Source organism: Chamaea fasciata, unplaced genomic scaffold (assembly GCF_029207755.1).
Source record: "Chamaea fasciata isolate MVZ Bird 193981 ecotype frontalis unplaced genomic scaffold, bChaFas1.0.hap1 SCAF_14, whole genome shotgun sequence".
Taxonomy (NCBI): domain Eukaryota; kingdom Metazoa; phylum Chordata; class Aves; order Passeriformes; family Sylviidae; genus Chamaea; species Chamaea fasciata.
Window position 1 is genome coordinate 7,315,420 of NW_027094099.1, and position 16,184 is coordinate 7,331,603.

The window sequence follows — 16,184 nt, forward strand, 5'->3', positions numbered from 1 at the left end:
TTATTTCTGGACTTTTTTTCTTTATGTGGAAAATGTGCTTTAGGACTGGCCTAAATACAGAACTTTGTGCGATGACAGCTCCCCAGTTGAACCTTGCTGCGATTGCTGAGCCCCGTAAAGCTGAGTGTGAAGGTGAATCTTCCTCAGTGGGGTGCCTTGGTCAGTCTTAGTCCAAGTGTTCGTTTCATGCCTGGGTTGGTGGCTCTTGCTTTGACATACAACATGCCACTGCTGATGTTGCCATCCACTGTGTTGGTGCTTGCCTGGTTTTGCTTTCCCACATCTGTAAGGCACTCTTACAAGATGGTGTTAGTGTGACTTGACTTGCTGACATAAAGGGTAAAATGCGTGCTTTGATCTATGGAGTCCTGTATTTGGGTTGTAAAATTACATGTAGACCCATCAGTGTACCCAGCACAGTCCGTGTGAACAGGATGGAAAGGTGTTGCCACAGAGCAGGAACTGGCTACAGAAAGATGAGAGAGGATAAATATTCAGGTTTTCATGCCAAAGAGATAGCACTGGTTGACAGACTACATCCCAGACTATAGAGGTGCTGAGATGAGCTGGTGGGTGACAAGATTTGATGGTGGCACAAAATCATTTTGGCTCATCAACAAAGAAAATGAATTATCAGGGGCATAAGACAACATAAATGAAAGAGAATCAGAAAGAGATTAATTTTAACGTGTCATGGGAGGAAATAATATATCTCACTACATTCTAAACATGCTTTACAAAGAGTTCTCAACGAACAGTTGACAGACACACTTTATGTTCCACAGTCATAAAAAATGCAAACTAAGAATTTTCAAAGTTGGGGATCCACAAAAAAGTTAATTAACCTGAATGTGCCCAGGTCTGGGCTATGCTGTCCCTGTGCTGTGTTTGTCCTGTGGCTGCAGGGAAGCCTTGGCCAGGTAGCCATAACAGAGGAGCCTGCAGGCAGCTCCCACTCAGTGCTGGCAATAATGCCGCTTGTGTGTCCTTGCCTTTTATCTAAAAGTGCAGCTAGAAGTTCTCATGTGAACATCCTTTCTGCTTGACCTTTGAAGTAGTGAGCAGAGTTGTGTTCTGGTAGGAAAATGGTGTAATAGCTGAAATAAGGCAGCCTTCCATGGGCAAGATGTGTGTGTGGATTGGAGGCCCATTCTGTGCTGCACAGTTGGGGGATCTGAAGGGATGTAAGACTGTACTGTCCTCTCTGTAGTGCTCACTCCAGCAAATGGCATTTCATCTATTACTTCACAGGATCTGAGTGCCTTTGTTACTGCTCTTGTAACAAACCTTCTAGTGTATAGTTAACATTACCTGATGAAATTGCAAATCTTTCAGTCTCTTTTGCTTTTCCTACCCAACTTGTTAAAAAAAAGAGAAAGGGATGAAATACAAACTCAGGAAAGCCAGATTAATTATGCTGGAAGTGAACTGAGGACATGGAAAAATTGTTTAGAAAGCATTTAGTGCTAAAAAGACAGCTGTTTCTTGAAGATTAGTGTTTAAATACCCCAAATCAAAGACTACCTTGATATAAAGCAGAATACATAACTGAATGATTATAGTTAGTGATAGGTCATAACATTTCTGCCATGTGCTCTGGATATGTAGGAAATATCCTACTAGTGATGTAAATACTTGAAATGTGTTGGAACATTTGCATATGTATTCTCCAATGGCTTTGTCGTGCCTCCTCCTGAGTCTGTTCTTCCTGGGCCTGCCTACCCACTTTCTATATCTGGTAATACCTCAGTTCTGAAATCATTAAAAGGGTCCATTTTTGTCCCTGTGGCTCATCTTTTCTCTGCTGTCAGCCTCCTTTTAAATAAACTGCTTTTATATGGATTATGATAAGTTATGTATCATTGGAACTTTGCCTATGCACACCACCTAGTTAGATGATGCCTATTAGAATAAAATTTTCAGTGGATCTCAAGCTGCTGGTTCAAGTAATATTAGCAGTATGCTACTGATCCAAAGCATACGCTGCTGTTTGTGTAGGGGGGGGTTTGAGTCAAATATTAAAACTGTACTTGAAAAATTGGCCCAAGGACTGAAATGAGCCTCAGCAGCTTGTGAGCTTTATTTTAGCCCACCTATGCATACAAGGGGCCACTTTTTGTTTTAAAGCCTTCATATGTGGTGAAGGTAGGAAGAAGAAGATGCATAGCAAGTTGAAAATACCTTTTTGTTTCTTCAGGGGTTGATATCCTTATGTTCACTTAGTAACCTGTTTGAAGTGGATTTTTGTGATGACAAAATGGAACAGGGCATTACCTGACTGCTGCTGGGGCTGAGTCCATCTGTAGCCTCAGGTTTTGGAAGCACTGTGTGGAGGAGGTAGCTAGTGGGAATCAAGAGAAGCTGTCCCTGCAGCCTTCCCCATGTAGCCAACCTACCTATTGCTTCAAATCAGTACTTCTCAACATACCTACCTTAGAGGGCTATTGGGCTCTCTTTTTGCAAATATTCTCCTTTCGTTTCTAGTACGGATGGGAAAACACAGCACTGTAACTTATCCTACATTATAAATTAACTGATAAGGACTTGGTCATCTCATTTCCCTATCAAGAATACCCTTGAGAGTTCTATTTGCCTGCTCTGTATCAGTACTTCAAAAGGACACTTGTTCCAAGGGCTATGATAATCATTTCCCAGAGAGATCATGCCCAAATCCTCCTTGCTCTGAGACAGGAAGAGGCATTTTGAAATGTGTTGTTTAGAAAGCTCTGTATAAGCAATGATTATTTCTGACTGGAAAAAAACCTCCTTGATTCTATTTCAAATTGCTTTGAAAAATTAAAACCATCTCTCCTGCTACACATGTAGAGATGAGAAGGATGATGAAGTGCCTGTGTCCAAGAGGCCCTGCTCAAAGGCTCTTGGTTCTAGCACCAATGGCATAACTAAAATCTGCTCTGACAAGGATTAGTTGTGGACAGCAAAACTAACACAGGAGCCTAAAATGGCTGTCTCTGAAAAAGCAAAATAGGAGATCTCAGTGCTTACTCATAAGGAATTGCTGGAGACCTGTTTGCTGCACATAACTTTAAATTGCTTCAGTGCTTTAGAAGTTACCTGAGGTTAGCTTTTTACCAAAAACAGTAGCTGTATAATAACAGGACGATATTTGCATTTCCCTTTGCTTTTGACAGAGGTAATATTCTAATCATGAATAAATATCATTTTACAGCATGCACAGAGCCCAACTTTCTTGTCAGTCAGCCTGGTTTTTAGGAATGCCTTCTTGTGGGATTACTTTCTATGCCAGCCAGACCTGATGATACGTGGATATTTCTTGGATAGTGTGCTATTAAGTGTAGTTTGTCATTATCGGTAATTAATTCCCAGTGACAAAGCTTTCAAGATCATTGGAAGCCAGTCAGTGAAACAAGGGTAACACATTGAAAATCTGTGTACTCAAAAGTATTTGAACATTAAAAACACCTCAGAAGTAATTCGAACCAACTAATAACAGCAATTATTTACTATTCCCATTTTCCTAATGAAATAAGAGACAAACACTAGAAGAAGGAGCATCTTGTGTGAAACTGAGATGTGGGAAGATGGGAGTGCATTAGTGATGCTCAGTCACACATCACACAGCTTCTCCTGGTCTTTGCAACGTTTTAGGCACTGGCAAAGAGCATATAGCACATACTACTTCATACACATATGGAGAAGGATAATCTCAAGGTATTTAAAGAAGAAAAGCCCAAATATGTAATTCCCTAGAAAGTTCTTACTTCTCTAACTTTGCGATGGGTTGAGCTGTTAGCAAAAATATCCACAATTAGTGTGTTAAACATGGGATCACTGGTGGATAATTAATCTGGGAACAGTGTGACAGCAGTTGACTGGAGCTCATCACCTCCGGGTTTCTGTTCTGGCAGCTCTCCTCCCCCTCAAGCTGAAAATAGAGAGAAAAAGATGACATCTGAGTGGTGGTGATTCAGACAAGTGTTTACCATTTCATTCAAATGCATATGCACAAAATGAGTGTGACTTTCCACCTCCACTACAGTTGCTCTTCTTACTATGCAGGTTTGCTCACCAAGACAAAGATATTTCGAAAAGAAATTGCTTGTAAACTGTTATACAAGTCACAAAAATTAGGAAAAATATTTTTTGTATCTTTCTCTTCTACCCTGTGAGAGTTGGAGAGCTCAGCATCTTTCCTGGGAGACAGGGAAGAAGGGAGCTGGCCCAGGGCAGGTGTTGGTTCCTGGGGAACACAGGCCCACGCTTGGAGAGCAGTGTTAAATTTTGTCTGCAGGTTGCCCTGGAAAGGAGCTACTTGAGCAGAGAATTTCTGGTTCACATCTGGTCTGTCCCTGAGTGATGGTCACACCTTGCTGTCATCCTGCAGGAGCAAGTAGAGCTGCAGGGCTTGAGACTGCTGGAGGCAGTGGCTTGGCTTCAGGCAACACAGAAAGCACGTGAATCCAAACAGGGATATGCTGCTTTTAAGGGAAAGGAGGAAAGCTAAGGAAAACAGAAGCTGTGACTTTGGAGAACTGAGAGTGAAAAGAGCAGGAAGGGGCTGGTGAAAACCTGCGAATGAGCTAACAGCAGCCCAGTTGCAATGCAATGCAGAGACAGCTGCTAGCCTGGAGTGACTAGCAGACTGAAGTTCTTGCTTACAAAATTTAAACGTTTATGTTTGTATCAGTTTTACATCTTGTTGTCATGGTGTTTGAAATCCAGTATTAAATGCCAGGATCTAGCCTGTATTTAACAGTAGAGCCAACAAGAGTGTTAAGGCTTGGACTCTTAACTACATCTCTGCATTAGTCTCTTTACTGACACATTGCCTTCATAGTAGAGAAATTGAGATTATTAGGATACCAATAGGTGTTTACTTCTCTTAGTCATACCAGTGACTCACGATCAATATAATTTTTTTCTATTAATTCCCAGTTGTACACTGTTTTCCATTTGCCTGTCACTGTGACATTGTGAGTGGTTTATAACATTTTCTATTGTATGACTCAGTAGAACAAAAGACAATAGGACAAAAATCTGTTTCTGCCATTTGCATCTGGGTTTTGTTGTTGCTGTTGTTTAGTTGCAGTTAAAAAGACTTCTATTCCTTTGGTTTAAAGGAAGACCAGCAAAGATAATGTATCCAGTTTGGTTTTAAATCCTCTGTAGCAAAAGTGTATCCTACATTTAATAAGTTAAAACATACTTTGGTGTTACTTGATGTCCCAGTTTTTATCACTAAACCATCTCTATAGTTAACATGTATTCTTAAATGAAAGACTATTATGATAATCCTTTGAAATTCTGAAACAAATTTCTTTATACACATAATTTCCTCCTTTAAAAGCAAACACTGCTTTGTTGGGTTTTTTTCAAAGTACTTCAGTATTATGATGCACAGATTCTCCTTGGCCTAGGAAAAGCATTTATGATAAAGAAAGACCATATATCAGAAATGTATATAAGATTCAAACCACAAATTGGATCTATCAGGATGAATGCCATCAGCTTAGAGATGGATTTAAAAAAAAAAACAACTTGGTGAATTTTTGATCTTTCATAGGACTGAAGGTTAATTTAGATGGCAGGAAAAGTCAATTTTGTTACCACATAAGAACTCATTATTGGGATGGAGTAATGAAGTAAAATATTTGCAGATTTTTAATGGTGTGAATATACAGAGTGTTCCATTGCACTTAGATGATCCAAATTCAGGTTATTCTCTGCAACTGAAAATCAATTAATTGCTTTCAGAAGAGGTCTCTTTCACTAATAGTTTATAATAGCATAACACCATAAAATATTAAATCTAACATAAGGACTGAATGTTTGTTAATGAACATATTGTGGTTTATGTTCCCCTGTTTTTAAATAAAATAATAATTTGGGTGAAGTGATAGATATCTTGCTGGAATATTGGAGATAACTATTGATCCCACTGAAAATGCATATAGACCTTACCTTAATATATGGATGCCTCCGGGTATCAAACCCAGAAACACAAGTTCTGTGTTTCAGACCTGTTCATAGCAGGTCATCTGCTGATGGATTTGGGCATTGACTGTGTTTTAACTCCTATTCTGGACAGTCAGTAGTCTTTCCACACAAAGAAATGAGTCAGTGCTCTGTTACTCTGCTACTTTAAAACATAATATAACAAAATGAATACATTAATGCCCTGTTGTAAATTTCAAAAGGGCATTATTTTAAATTTCCAAGTTATTGAAATGACACATTTAAAATTTAATGTCTGAGTTTTGATGTCCTACAGAAAAGCCCAATAAATAATGTGCTAATAAAATATTCACAATGAAAACCTTTATTAAAAAGGACTTTAAGATGCTTCTTCCTATAGCCTTAATTGAACAGAAAAACTGAGACTGCAGAAAGGCAGACAGAGTTCTGGCTAGTGACAGTAAAGTATAGTAAGATATTTATAGGGAGAAATAAAAGAGTATCTTTTATCAGACTAACCAATACAATTTTGAAAAAAAACAAAAACAAAACAAAGCCCCTCAACTGTGAGCTTTTGGGGCTCTGATTTCCGTTTGACATGGTTTGTACATTCTATCAGAGCATGGGAGACAGAACTGCAAAACCCAGTGTTCATGTTTGACAGCCACAAACCCACATGCTTTTTCTAGCAAGCTGTAACAACAATTTACTAATCATCATTATACTCAAACCCAGAAAAAGCTGGACCTGGAAATCATGCCTGTTGTAACTTAGGCAGATTTTCCTTCCTTGGCTGTCACCCAGAAATTTAAATTTGGACAAACCTCTAAACTTGTGTTTGAAGAGTGATGTAGGCAAAGCTGAGCCAAAGGAATTGGAAACTTTGGGTGTCCAGAGGGTCAAATCAGAAACAGAAGAGGGCTGCTTATTTTGAAATACCCAAATTTTTTTCTGGGTCTTATTTTCCAAACTTTCTTGGTTGGTCTCAAAACAGACATTGTTTCCCCAAGTATATCTACCAATTCATATGAAGCCACTTGCCCAAATGCCACTTTGTCTGTTTGTAAGACACTCACCTGAATTTTCGTAGGTAATACCCTACATTGAATTTGGGACGTGCACAAACTGATGTTGATATTAGGATTATGTTTCCTTGGAGCATCTGGTTAGCCTCTGGAAGGTGAACGTGAGTGTGTGTGATAATGGGCACAGGTTTGCCTGAGTCTTTCTGAGAAGGTGTTACCTGGCTGTTCTGTGGTCTGCCTGGGGCACAGTCCAGAGAGCTGAGCCTGGGTCTGTGTTTGTTTTGGAAAGGGAAGAGTTTCTCATCAGATGATGATGGCAGAAGTAGGTCACCCAGGGCGTGAGGGGCCAGGCTGGATCAGTGGAAAAGTGACGAAAGACACTGGTTCCTTGCCAGTACAGGTGCTGCTACATTTGTTTGTTGTTAGTGACCCGTGATTTTCAACATGTTCAGCCTAAGGGGGAGGTATGTTCTCTGCACTCCCAGACTGTGCAGTGCCTGGAGGAGTTCGGCTTAGGCTTGTAGAAAGGCTTATGGTTACAAAGCTCAGACTAAACCACTCTATTTACAGCTTTTTTAGCACAGCTCTTTCTGTTGTCCTCTGCCTTCTGGAAAGGCAGGTGGTCAGGGAGGGATTCCTCAGGCATTGATTCACAGGCTTGAACCAGGTGTGGGGGGCAAGCAGATTTTTTTCTCGAGAAAAGTCTTGACAACATTGTTGTTTTGATTTCAAAGACGGCTTTTACAGTTCATTTTTTTTCTCTTCTCTGGCATTCTCCTTGCTTGGGTGTTATGTCAGGTCAGCTCCTCACACAGCTGGGACTTCCTTCCTCCTCAGAGCACCCTGGAAGGCAGCACTGCCTCATCCTGGCGGGCAAAATCCTTTTTTCCTCTCAGTTTTCCCCAAATTTTTGCAATGTCAGGTTCCCTGAGTACAAGGGGTTAGGCAAGAGCACCATAGCTTGGGCCTGGCTCTCAGCGGCGCAAAAATAATCTTAAGCTACCGCAGGAGAGGTTTAGGTTGGACATTTGGAAGAATTTCTTCACACAAAGGGTGGTTAGATACTGGAACGGGCTGCCCAGGGAGGTGGTAGAGTCACCGTCCCTGGAGGAATTTAAGAAAAGACCGGACACTTGGCGCCTTGGTCTAGTTGACAGATGGTGTACGGCCGTAGGTTGTACCCGAAGATCTCAGGGGTCTTTCTTAACATAATCGATTCTGCAAGGAAAGACCTCGACAGTGTAAATCACCAGGAAAAATTTTAGAGAGGCGGCGTTATCCCGCCGAGGCCCTGGGTAGGGCTGCCGAGGAGGGCAGGGCGGAGCACGGCGCGGCTCCCGCGGCGCCCTGAGGGGCGGTGGGGCTGAGGGCGGCGGCCGCGCGCCCCCTCAGGCTGCCCGCGCGGCGCGTGTCTCCAGGCGGGGCGCGGAGCAGGAGCCAATCGGGATGCGCCGCCGACACCCGAGTGGGCGGGGCTGAGGCCCCGCGCGCCAATCAGACGATGGTGAGAGGAACAGGGGTGGAGCCCGGGGCGGGCACAGGGCGGGGCCCGGGGCGGGGCGTAGGTAAACACGGCGGCGGGGGGCGCGCGCCGTGCGGCCATGGCGGCGTCTCCTGCGGAGGTGCTCGGGCTGCCGGGCGAGGAGGTGAGCGAGGCCTCGGGCCGCCCCCGCGCCCCCCGCCGCCCTCTCCGCGGAGGCCGGGCGGCGGCTTCTCCGCGGGGCTGAACCCCCTGCGGAGTGGGTGTTCCCTGCGGACCCGCTGGGAAGTGGCGCGGGGCGGGGGAGCGGGGCGAGGTGATGAGGGGGGTCCCGGCGGGACCGGCGCCCCGGTGCCGGCTTCTCTGCGCCCTGGCCGGCCGTGAGGTGGCGGCTGCCGTGCCGTCCAGCTCCGGCATTCCTGTCTTGCCCCTTGGAAGCTGTGGAGCCTCCTCCATGGACGGAGGGATCCGCGTGCGCTCGTAACTTCCTCGTGACGGAGTGAAGCGGGATTTCTTCTCCCCCCCCCGTTCTCTTCCCGGTACCGAAGAATCGCGTCTTTGTTCCAGGCTTTGTCACAGGCGGTGTGACAGGAGCGGTGTGTGGATTAGAGCGGTACAAAAGGTAGTGCGGTGCCTGAGCGGTGGGACTCATCCCAGCATTGCCATCAGCGGGAGCGTGAAATCCTGTCTGTGTTTCAGTGTTTTTTTGCAATAAGCCCGTGGGTGACTGAAAGTGGACTCCTGCAGTGGCCTCTGTCCTGAGGTCGTAGTTCCTGAGCACGTGGATCTTTTGGAAGGTGGCTGAGGCTGATGTACCTGTTACTGGGTGTAAGTGGCAGGCAGGTGGGGTTGACTTTTGTATTGTAACCGAGGCTTGTGCATGAGGCAGAATACTATGGAATAGTTAACTTTATCAAGAAGAAGGAAAGTCAGGTGGTTTTGTTGTTTTTTTTTTGTTTTTTTTTTTTTTTTAATTGCAGATTCAGGAAGACTAAAAGCAATATATGTGAAAGCTGTTTGGTGACCTGTGTGAAATGTCAGTAATGTTGTCTTTGAGCCAACAGGATAAGTTACCAAGATTGTCTTTGATCAGCTCTTTTTTGTGTTCAGGTGGTGATGATCTCTGTGTCAATGCATACTTGTTGCATCCATAATAGGAATTCAGTTTGTTAAAGCTCTAAAATACTATTTCTTGTCTTGTTAGCATGACTTTCTTTCTCATGTTATGCTTTATTTCTGGAGAAGTAACTAAAAAAGCTCTTAAATGACTTTTTTTCCTCATCTTAGTATTTGAATTGCATAGGTTTGCTAATACAAAATTAGTACTACATACTGCAAGAGTTGCATAACATTTCCTATTGCAAGATCCTGTTTTCAGTTGCTAGTAACTTTCTGATGCTATGTAGTTGTACTAAAACATTCTATGCCTTAGGCTCTATTTTAACTTTGTTAAGCTTTGTTCGGTTCAGCTGCTTTGTACCCTCCCTTGCTATGGTGAAAATATTTTGAAATCTGCTTAATATGTATCAATTGTGATCTTCCCTCTATCTTTTTGAGCATAAATATGTTTCTTTGGAACAGCTAGGGGAAAGGGGAGTAACCATATAAAAAATCTGTCAAATCCAACTTTTTCTGTAACTGAGAAGCTTAGCCAAACTTTTTCAAGTGACATATGTGAAAAGTGCAGTTTGTTTATGCTCAGAGACTTTAATATTCAGTGAGTACATACTGATTTGCATGTAAAAAACTTTCTCAGTTCTCTTCATAGTTTTCATGTGAGATTCTGTATGCAGAAATGACAAAACAAATTATCTTAGGGTTCTAAGGAAACTGCTCTTCTAGCTGCTTTGCCTAGTGTACTAGAATGGAAAATAGAGTTCTCCCTCCTTGGATGGTCTTTTTCTGTATTCACAGAGTTTAGTGAAGATACTACCATCTTGAAGATTGCATACACAGAAGCACTGGAAAAACATGGTCAGAAACCCAAGTCATATTGAAAGTATCATCAAGAACTTTTCTGTCGTCTCCCTGCTTTGTTTTGCAGTCTTGTCATAGTTTGTCTGCATGCTGCTGCTTCCTCAGGGCTGCTCTGGGGCCCGGTCTGTAAGATAGATTTGCTTGGGGTGTAAATCAGAATTGTCTAACGAAAGAAAGCAAAGTTGTCTGCAAAACCTCTTGTTGTAGCTTTTGGATATGATCCTATGGTAAATATAATAATTATAAATGAATTGTTGATCAGGAAGGCAGGTGAGGAGAAGCTGGTGTAATTGTTGAGGCAGTTGAATGCAGTATTAGAGTGTGGATTCCATCACCTCAACTCAAGTTGGGCATTTATTACAGATTTCTTTGTTAATGATGTATTAATCACCTGGACTTAATAAAGGAATGCTAATATGATGTTGCTGACACAAAAAGAAGCTGGGATTAAAAAAAAGGTGCAATTGAGGTTATTGTGAATACAGTGGGTTTGTGTATATGCTGTATATAGGTATCTGAGTTGCAGTGCCTGAGTCTAGCAGGTGCAATTGTTCTTAATTTCTCTGGTTCAGTTTTCCTTCTGTAAAGGTATCCTATCACCCACGGGATTTATGGCTTAATTGAGTATTGAAATAATGAGCTCTACTAAGATCAATGTGGAAAAAACAATATTCTGTATTCAGACCAAGGTCTTAGCAGTAGAAAAGTAGATCTTGAATGGTATGAAAATAAGAAGAACATGTTGCTTTTTATCACCCTAGTAACTTTTTTCCAAGGGGAAAGGAATGCGATAAAGTGTACTTCCTCCTTCCCAGCAGGTCACACTCCTCTCACAGCACTCTCTGCCAGGTTCCTTGGAGCCATCAGTTGGGAACATTCCCTGCTGCAGACTTTGGCGTGGTCGTGGTGTGGGAGCCCTGCCTGCTCTTGCCGTGCTCGGAATACATTTTCCTTTGAATGTAGGGGCAGGTGTTGGTTCACACCCACAAGAGCAGACTGACACAACTGCTGCTGCCTTTCTTTGTCGCAGAAGGGTTTTGGAGGAGGGGCTTTCTCATACAAAATTTTCAAGTTGTTAAGACTTGGGTTTCTGTACATTAATCACTTTGATCAAGCATTTTCTGATGAGGTATTCACTTCCACTTACTGTTTTTTTGTGACAATTGGCTGCAGTACTAAATACAGTATTTTCTAACAATAATTATGGAATGCTCTTTCAAAGACTGAAGAAGGAATTGTTGGTATCTTAGCTAATGCACTGTTGGGTTTTTTTCTTACAGAAGGAATTACTTTTTTTTTTTTTAGTGGTTTGCTGTGTTAAAAATATAATTTCTCGAGAATTGTCTGGTATCTATTTCTGTTTTCTATTATAATACCTGCTTCCATTGTAGGGCTTTGGGATGGCATTCAGTCAAATGACACTGATTGTCTATATAGATGTCTTTCATGGCCAGTTTAATTTACAGGTGTCTGTATGTCAGAGTTCCATACTCGCAGCCTGAATTAAAGACTTATTTTGTTTAGCTCTTTTTATGTTGGCCAGATAACATTTTAAGTTAGATTCTTAGATCTTTTGTATCTTTTATGTCTGGTTGCTTTCAGGGATGAATCTAGAAATGGAAACTTCTCCCAGGCAAAATACACTTCCTGCTTTGCATGCATTTGTCATTTCAGCTTTCTCAGTCACAACTATTCTGTGTAGAAAAAGTGTTCTTGTTTACTGCAGGTCACCTAAGATTTCTCATAGGTGTATGGTATTTCATTCTGGAAAGCTTTAGACACATCGTTATGTTCCTTTAGGATCTACTGCTGCAGTAGGTTGTTCATGGTTACTTAGCTTGTAGTTGAAGGGAATGACTAGGATACATGGTTTGTCTTCTCTGCTTCTGCACACCTTGCCTCACAACTCTTCTCATACTGCTGTCTTTTGGAGGTGATGCTGGTGTGTAGGAATGTTTCAGACATGACTTCAGAGACTGGCATGGACTAATCTTCTTTTGGATTGCCTCTGACAAAACCAGTAATGTTGTTTGGCTCCTTTGTGCCTGAGCTTGAGGCTGCCCTGTGCTTCAGTTCCTGTTCAAAGCTGTGGTCTCCCCACTGCCTCTGTATGAGATGTCTGCTATATATGACTGTTCTTATACAGGCACTCAAGCAGAAAAAATAGATATTCATGTCTCTGTGCTTTAGAAAGGCTCTCAAATTTTTCCAGGCTCTGAAGGACCTTACCATTACAAGGCATGTTCTAGAATCCCATGTTTCTGGATTAGTTGAGACTCTTCTAGAAATAGTGTAGCTTGCTGGCTTGTAGTGTTGGGAGATTTTCTGATTTTGTTTGGAGTTTGCTTGTGTTTTTTGAACAGCAGTGTAATTTGTGTAGATCTGGTGGTTTCCAGAAGCTATTTTATGTCCCTCTCTTTGTGTTGGTTTTTTTTTTTAAAGCCTTTCCTTTACGCTGAACTGATAAACACTGTGCGGGACTGTTATGGATGCTGGGTTGCACATAGTGAAAAATTGTTTGGTGATTGATTGGAGGGTTTTGGGTTTTTTTTTTTAATTCTGTTGACAAATTGGTAATTCCATTAGTGGACTTTTGTTGTCTTGAATCTTTTTCCTTAATTTGTAGTCAAATGCAGCTGTTAAATACAATCTATAGTAACAGCCAGCATGTCTTGATGGATGGGACTTGTATTTATGAGCACAAAATACTCACATGGTACAATTAAATTCTAGTGAATTAGTAAGACTGAGCTGTAACTGGCAGGAGGAAGTTAATGACTTTCATTGTTTGAAAGATCAGTCAATGTAGTTTTATAATAGGAATCTTTCTCAATCTAAAACTTTGCTTATTTTGAAATAATTTCTTCAAAGAAAAAATGTTTCAGCTCTGTTGGTCGCTGTAGAGAGGACAAAGTTCTCTGGGTTGTGAAGCAATGGTCAAATGGGAAAGTCTCCTTCCCTTTTTCTGTCTCCTGGTGAAATGAAGTGATGGTGCTACAAAAGACTTGCTATCATTTAGGTATCACCTAACATGTATGGCTGCCTCATCTGAGAAGTCTGATTATTGCAGAAAGTACTTTCTTCCACCTAAGGCTCCCCATTCTGTGGGAAATGCTTTCTTTCAAATGAGAACTATATGCAGACATGAATCTTAAGAATGCCTTAATATATTGTTCCTGATATTGCTAGAATCTCTAAAGCTGATGTTACTGTACTGTTTTATTGTTGCAATAAGCTTTGGTGCTCTTATCTTGGCTTTAGTGGTAGTTGATTCTTGACCTCTCTAACAGGAACAAAAGAATAACAGGATGTTATTGCCTGGAGGAATTGTTTACTACCAAGTGTTCTCTGTTAGACTACTCAGTCATTTTTATATTGGCTCCCTCAAAAAAAAAGCTATCTAACAGTCCAGCAGATACTGCCATTTTATGTTTTACATTAAATTAACCATCCTGGCTTTGGCTGTAGTCATTAACATGTCACCGTTTCTTGATCTCTGCCTTTTTTCTCCCCCTTTCTTCCTCCTTATATTTTTCTTCTGTCTTCTGCTGTCTCTTGGAGTTCCGTCACTGAGGCAGGACTCACTCTCCCAGTTGTCTTTAGTGTTATTTCCCTACCATGTGAAGTTGGAAAGGATGGGAGTGAGAATGAACAGTTCATTAATACCTGTCCTTTGTAATTATTGACTGTAAGCCAGGCAAGACCATTCCATTCTCAAGGTTGTCAACAAGTTTTGAACTCCTTACAAGGTTGAAATTTTTTTCCAAGTGCCGTTTTCTTGTCCAAAATGAACATTTCAAGAATGTCTCATCTTAATATACATTCATTGAACATAGGTAGTTTCATACTGTTTTTTATGGAAATGAAACTGTTGTCTTCTGCAAGTGCCACTTTATTAGTTTGATACTTGCTTTGCTGCTCTGAGAACAGATTTTACAACTATTTTAAGGGATACATAAAAAGCATTTCTGTTTTATTATCAGTTCCAAGAATCAGAAGCTGGAAAGCATTGCTATTAAAGCTTTAAGTTACTGATTGTCAACATACTGGCTCAGAAGCCTTCTATTTCATCCCTTGTTGCACAGTATCTGTTAGTAAATAGATTAATTATTAGAGCTGGTGAAAATGACGGGGTTTATTTAGTCCCAGCTATTTTGACTAGCATCTTGAACATGTACTTTAGAATATACTAGTACGATTAACAATAGAGTAATGATAAAACCTGGAAGTTGGTAATAAGATAACTATCTTGCTGACTCAGCTCTGAAAAGGATGTTTTGTCTCACTTAATCAGACCAAGACGTTTTGGATAGTTTAGTCTCTGTAATATGTCATAGCCTTATTCCCATACCCCATAGCTTCAAAATACTATATAACCCCTAAAAACAATTTAGGCTTGAATTTGTTGGGAGCAGCCTAAGTGATACAAACATTGTGTGCAGCCACTCCCTGGCAGATTCAGTAGTTTTGACAATATTTCTTCTATTTTCATTGGCTGTTTTTACCTGATTCATATTGGGTTACTTACATTCTCAGAGGAAACACCTTAACAGTTCGGTTGTAACATTATTGTGTTCTTCCTTTTTGTTTGTTTTTTTTTTGCCTCCAGCCTCTGGAATGGCTGTCAGTCAGAAGTTGTCAAAAGAAGCTAAATGTCCTTGTTCCATCTGTACAAACAATCCCTGTACAAGTCTGTGCCCAGAGCTGCTGCCTTTGATGGGCTGCTGTGTGCATGTCTGTGTTACAGAGCAGCTGGGTACGAGGGCACTAAATGTGTGAAGCTCCCTGTGTGTGCAAAGCAGCAGAAAATGCTCAGTTTCTTCAGCTGTCCAGACAGAAAAAATTCAGATTGACTCGTTCATGTTAATGTTAGGACTGCAGAAGCATGGGCAGACATTTATATCCAGGAGGAGACTTTGGAGGAGCGAAATTGGGCTGAGAGAGCAGTCTCTTAGATAAACTGAAGTGCTGCTAGGCATAGCTGGTGTGTTCTTGTTTACTGGCTAGTTTGTAAACAAAGCCAGCCACTCTGCTGGAGAGGCCTGTCCCCTTGTCTGCCACCAGAACCACTGGAAGCATGGCAGTGGCATAAAAGTACCAAGGCAAGCTTGAGAGTGTCTGTAGTCAATATGGAAGAGTAAAAGGTGTAGGCTGCAGCCTATGTATTTTTTGGACCACAAAAACATTTATGTTGCAGCTGCCTGTGGATCTACAGGAGTTAGATCCACAATTTCTTGTATGTGGCTATGAAGGAAGCAAATAAGGATCTCCTGAGCGAAGGTGAATGAAGAGGACAAGGTTCAAAATTGCCTTTCAAAAGCATGAAATTCTGATTTTGAATCTGTTCCCTGTGGGTGCCAGAATCAAGTATCTGATGTTTCATCACCATTGCAGAGCTTGCATGGCCTAATTTTTGTCTGCATGAAACGGGCTTCAAAAGGTCCTGGAGCTCTTTGGCCGTTCAGTGCTTTCTGGGACCGGTGTGTTTGTGGCAGCTTTTCTGAGCTGTGGCAGCAGTTCCTCAGTAATTCTGACGCGGGTGAGTAAGGAGGAAAGGTCGGATGGTCACAGCACATCCCGGTATCCTGTTGGCAGGCTCTGCCTCCTCAGGATGTGTGGGGTCATGGCATAATGGCTCCTTCCAGTGTCGGGCCCTTCTGGCTGAGTTTGGATCCAGCTGTCTGAATTTCTCCTGGTGGTCATTGCACACTGGTGTGACCAGAGAATGGGGAACCTCGGATGTTGAGATTATGTATTGCCCTTGC

The 16,184-nt window shown here is 41.8% G+C and overlaps 1 protein-coding gene across 1 annotated transcript in view; it reads left to right on the plus strand.

The window, feature by feature from the left end:
- The first annotated feature begins 8,520 nt into the window (after positions 1-8,520).
- NEDD4 (NEDD4 E3 ubiquitin protein ligase) overlaps positions 8,521-16,184 on the plus strand; it is a 49,427-nt gene continuing 41,763 nt past the window's right edge. Inside the window, exon 1 of the mRNA XM_066195996.1 lies at positions 8,521-8,608. Within this exon, the coding sequence (XP_066052093.1) occupies positions 8,564-8,608 (45 nt within the window). The 5' untranslated portion in view covers positions 8,521-8,563. The remainder of the gene's footprint in view (positions 8,609-16,184) is intronic.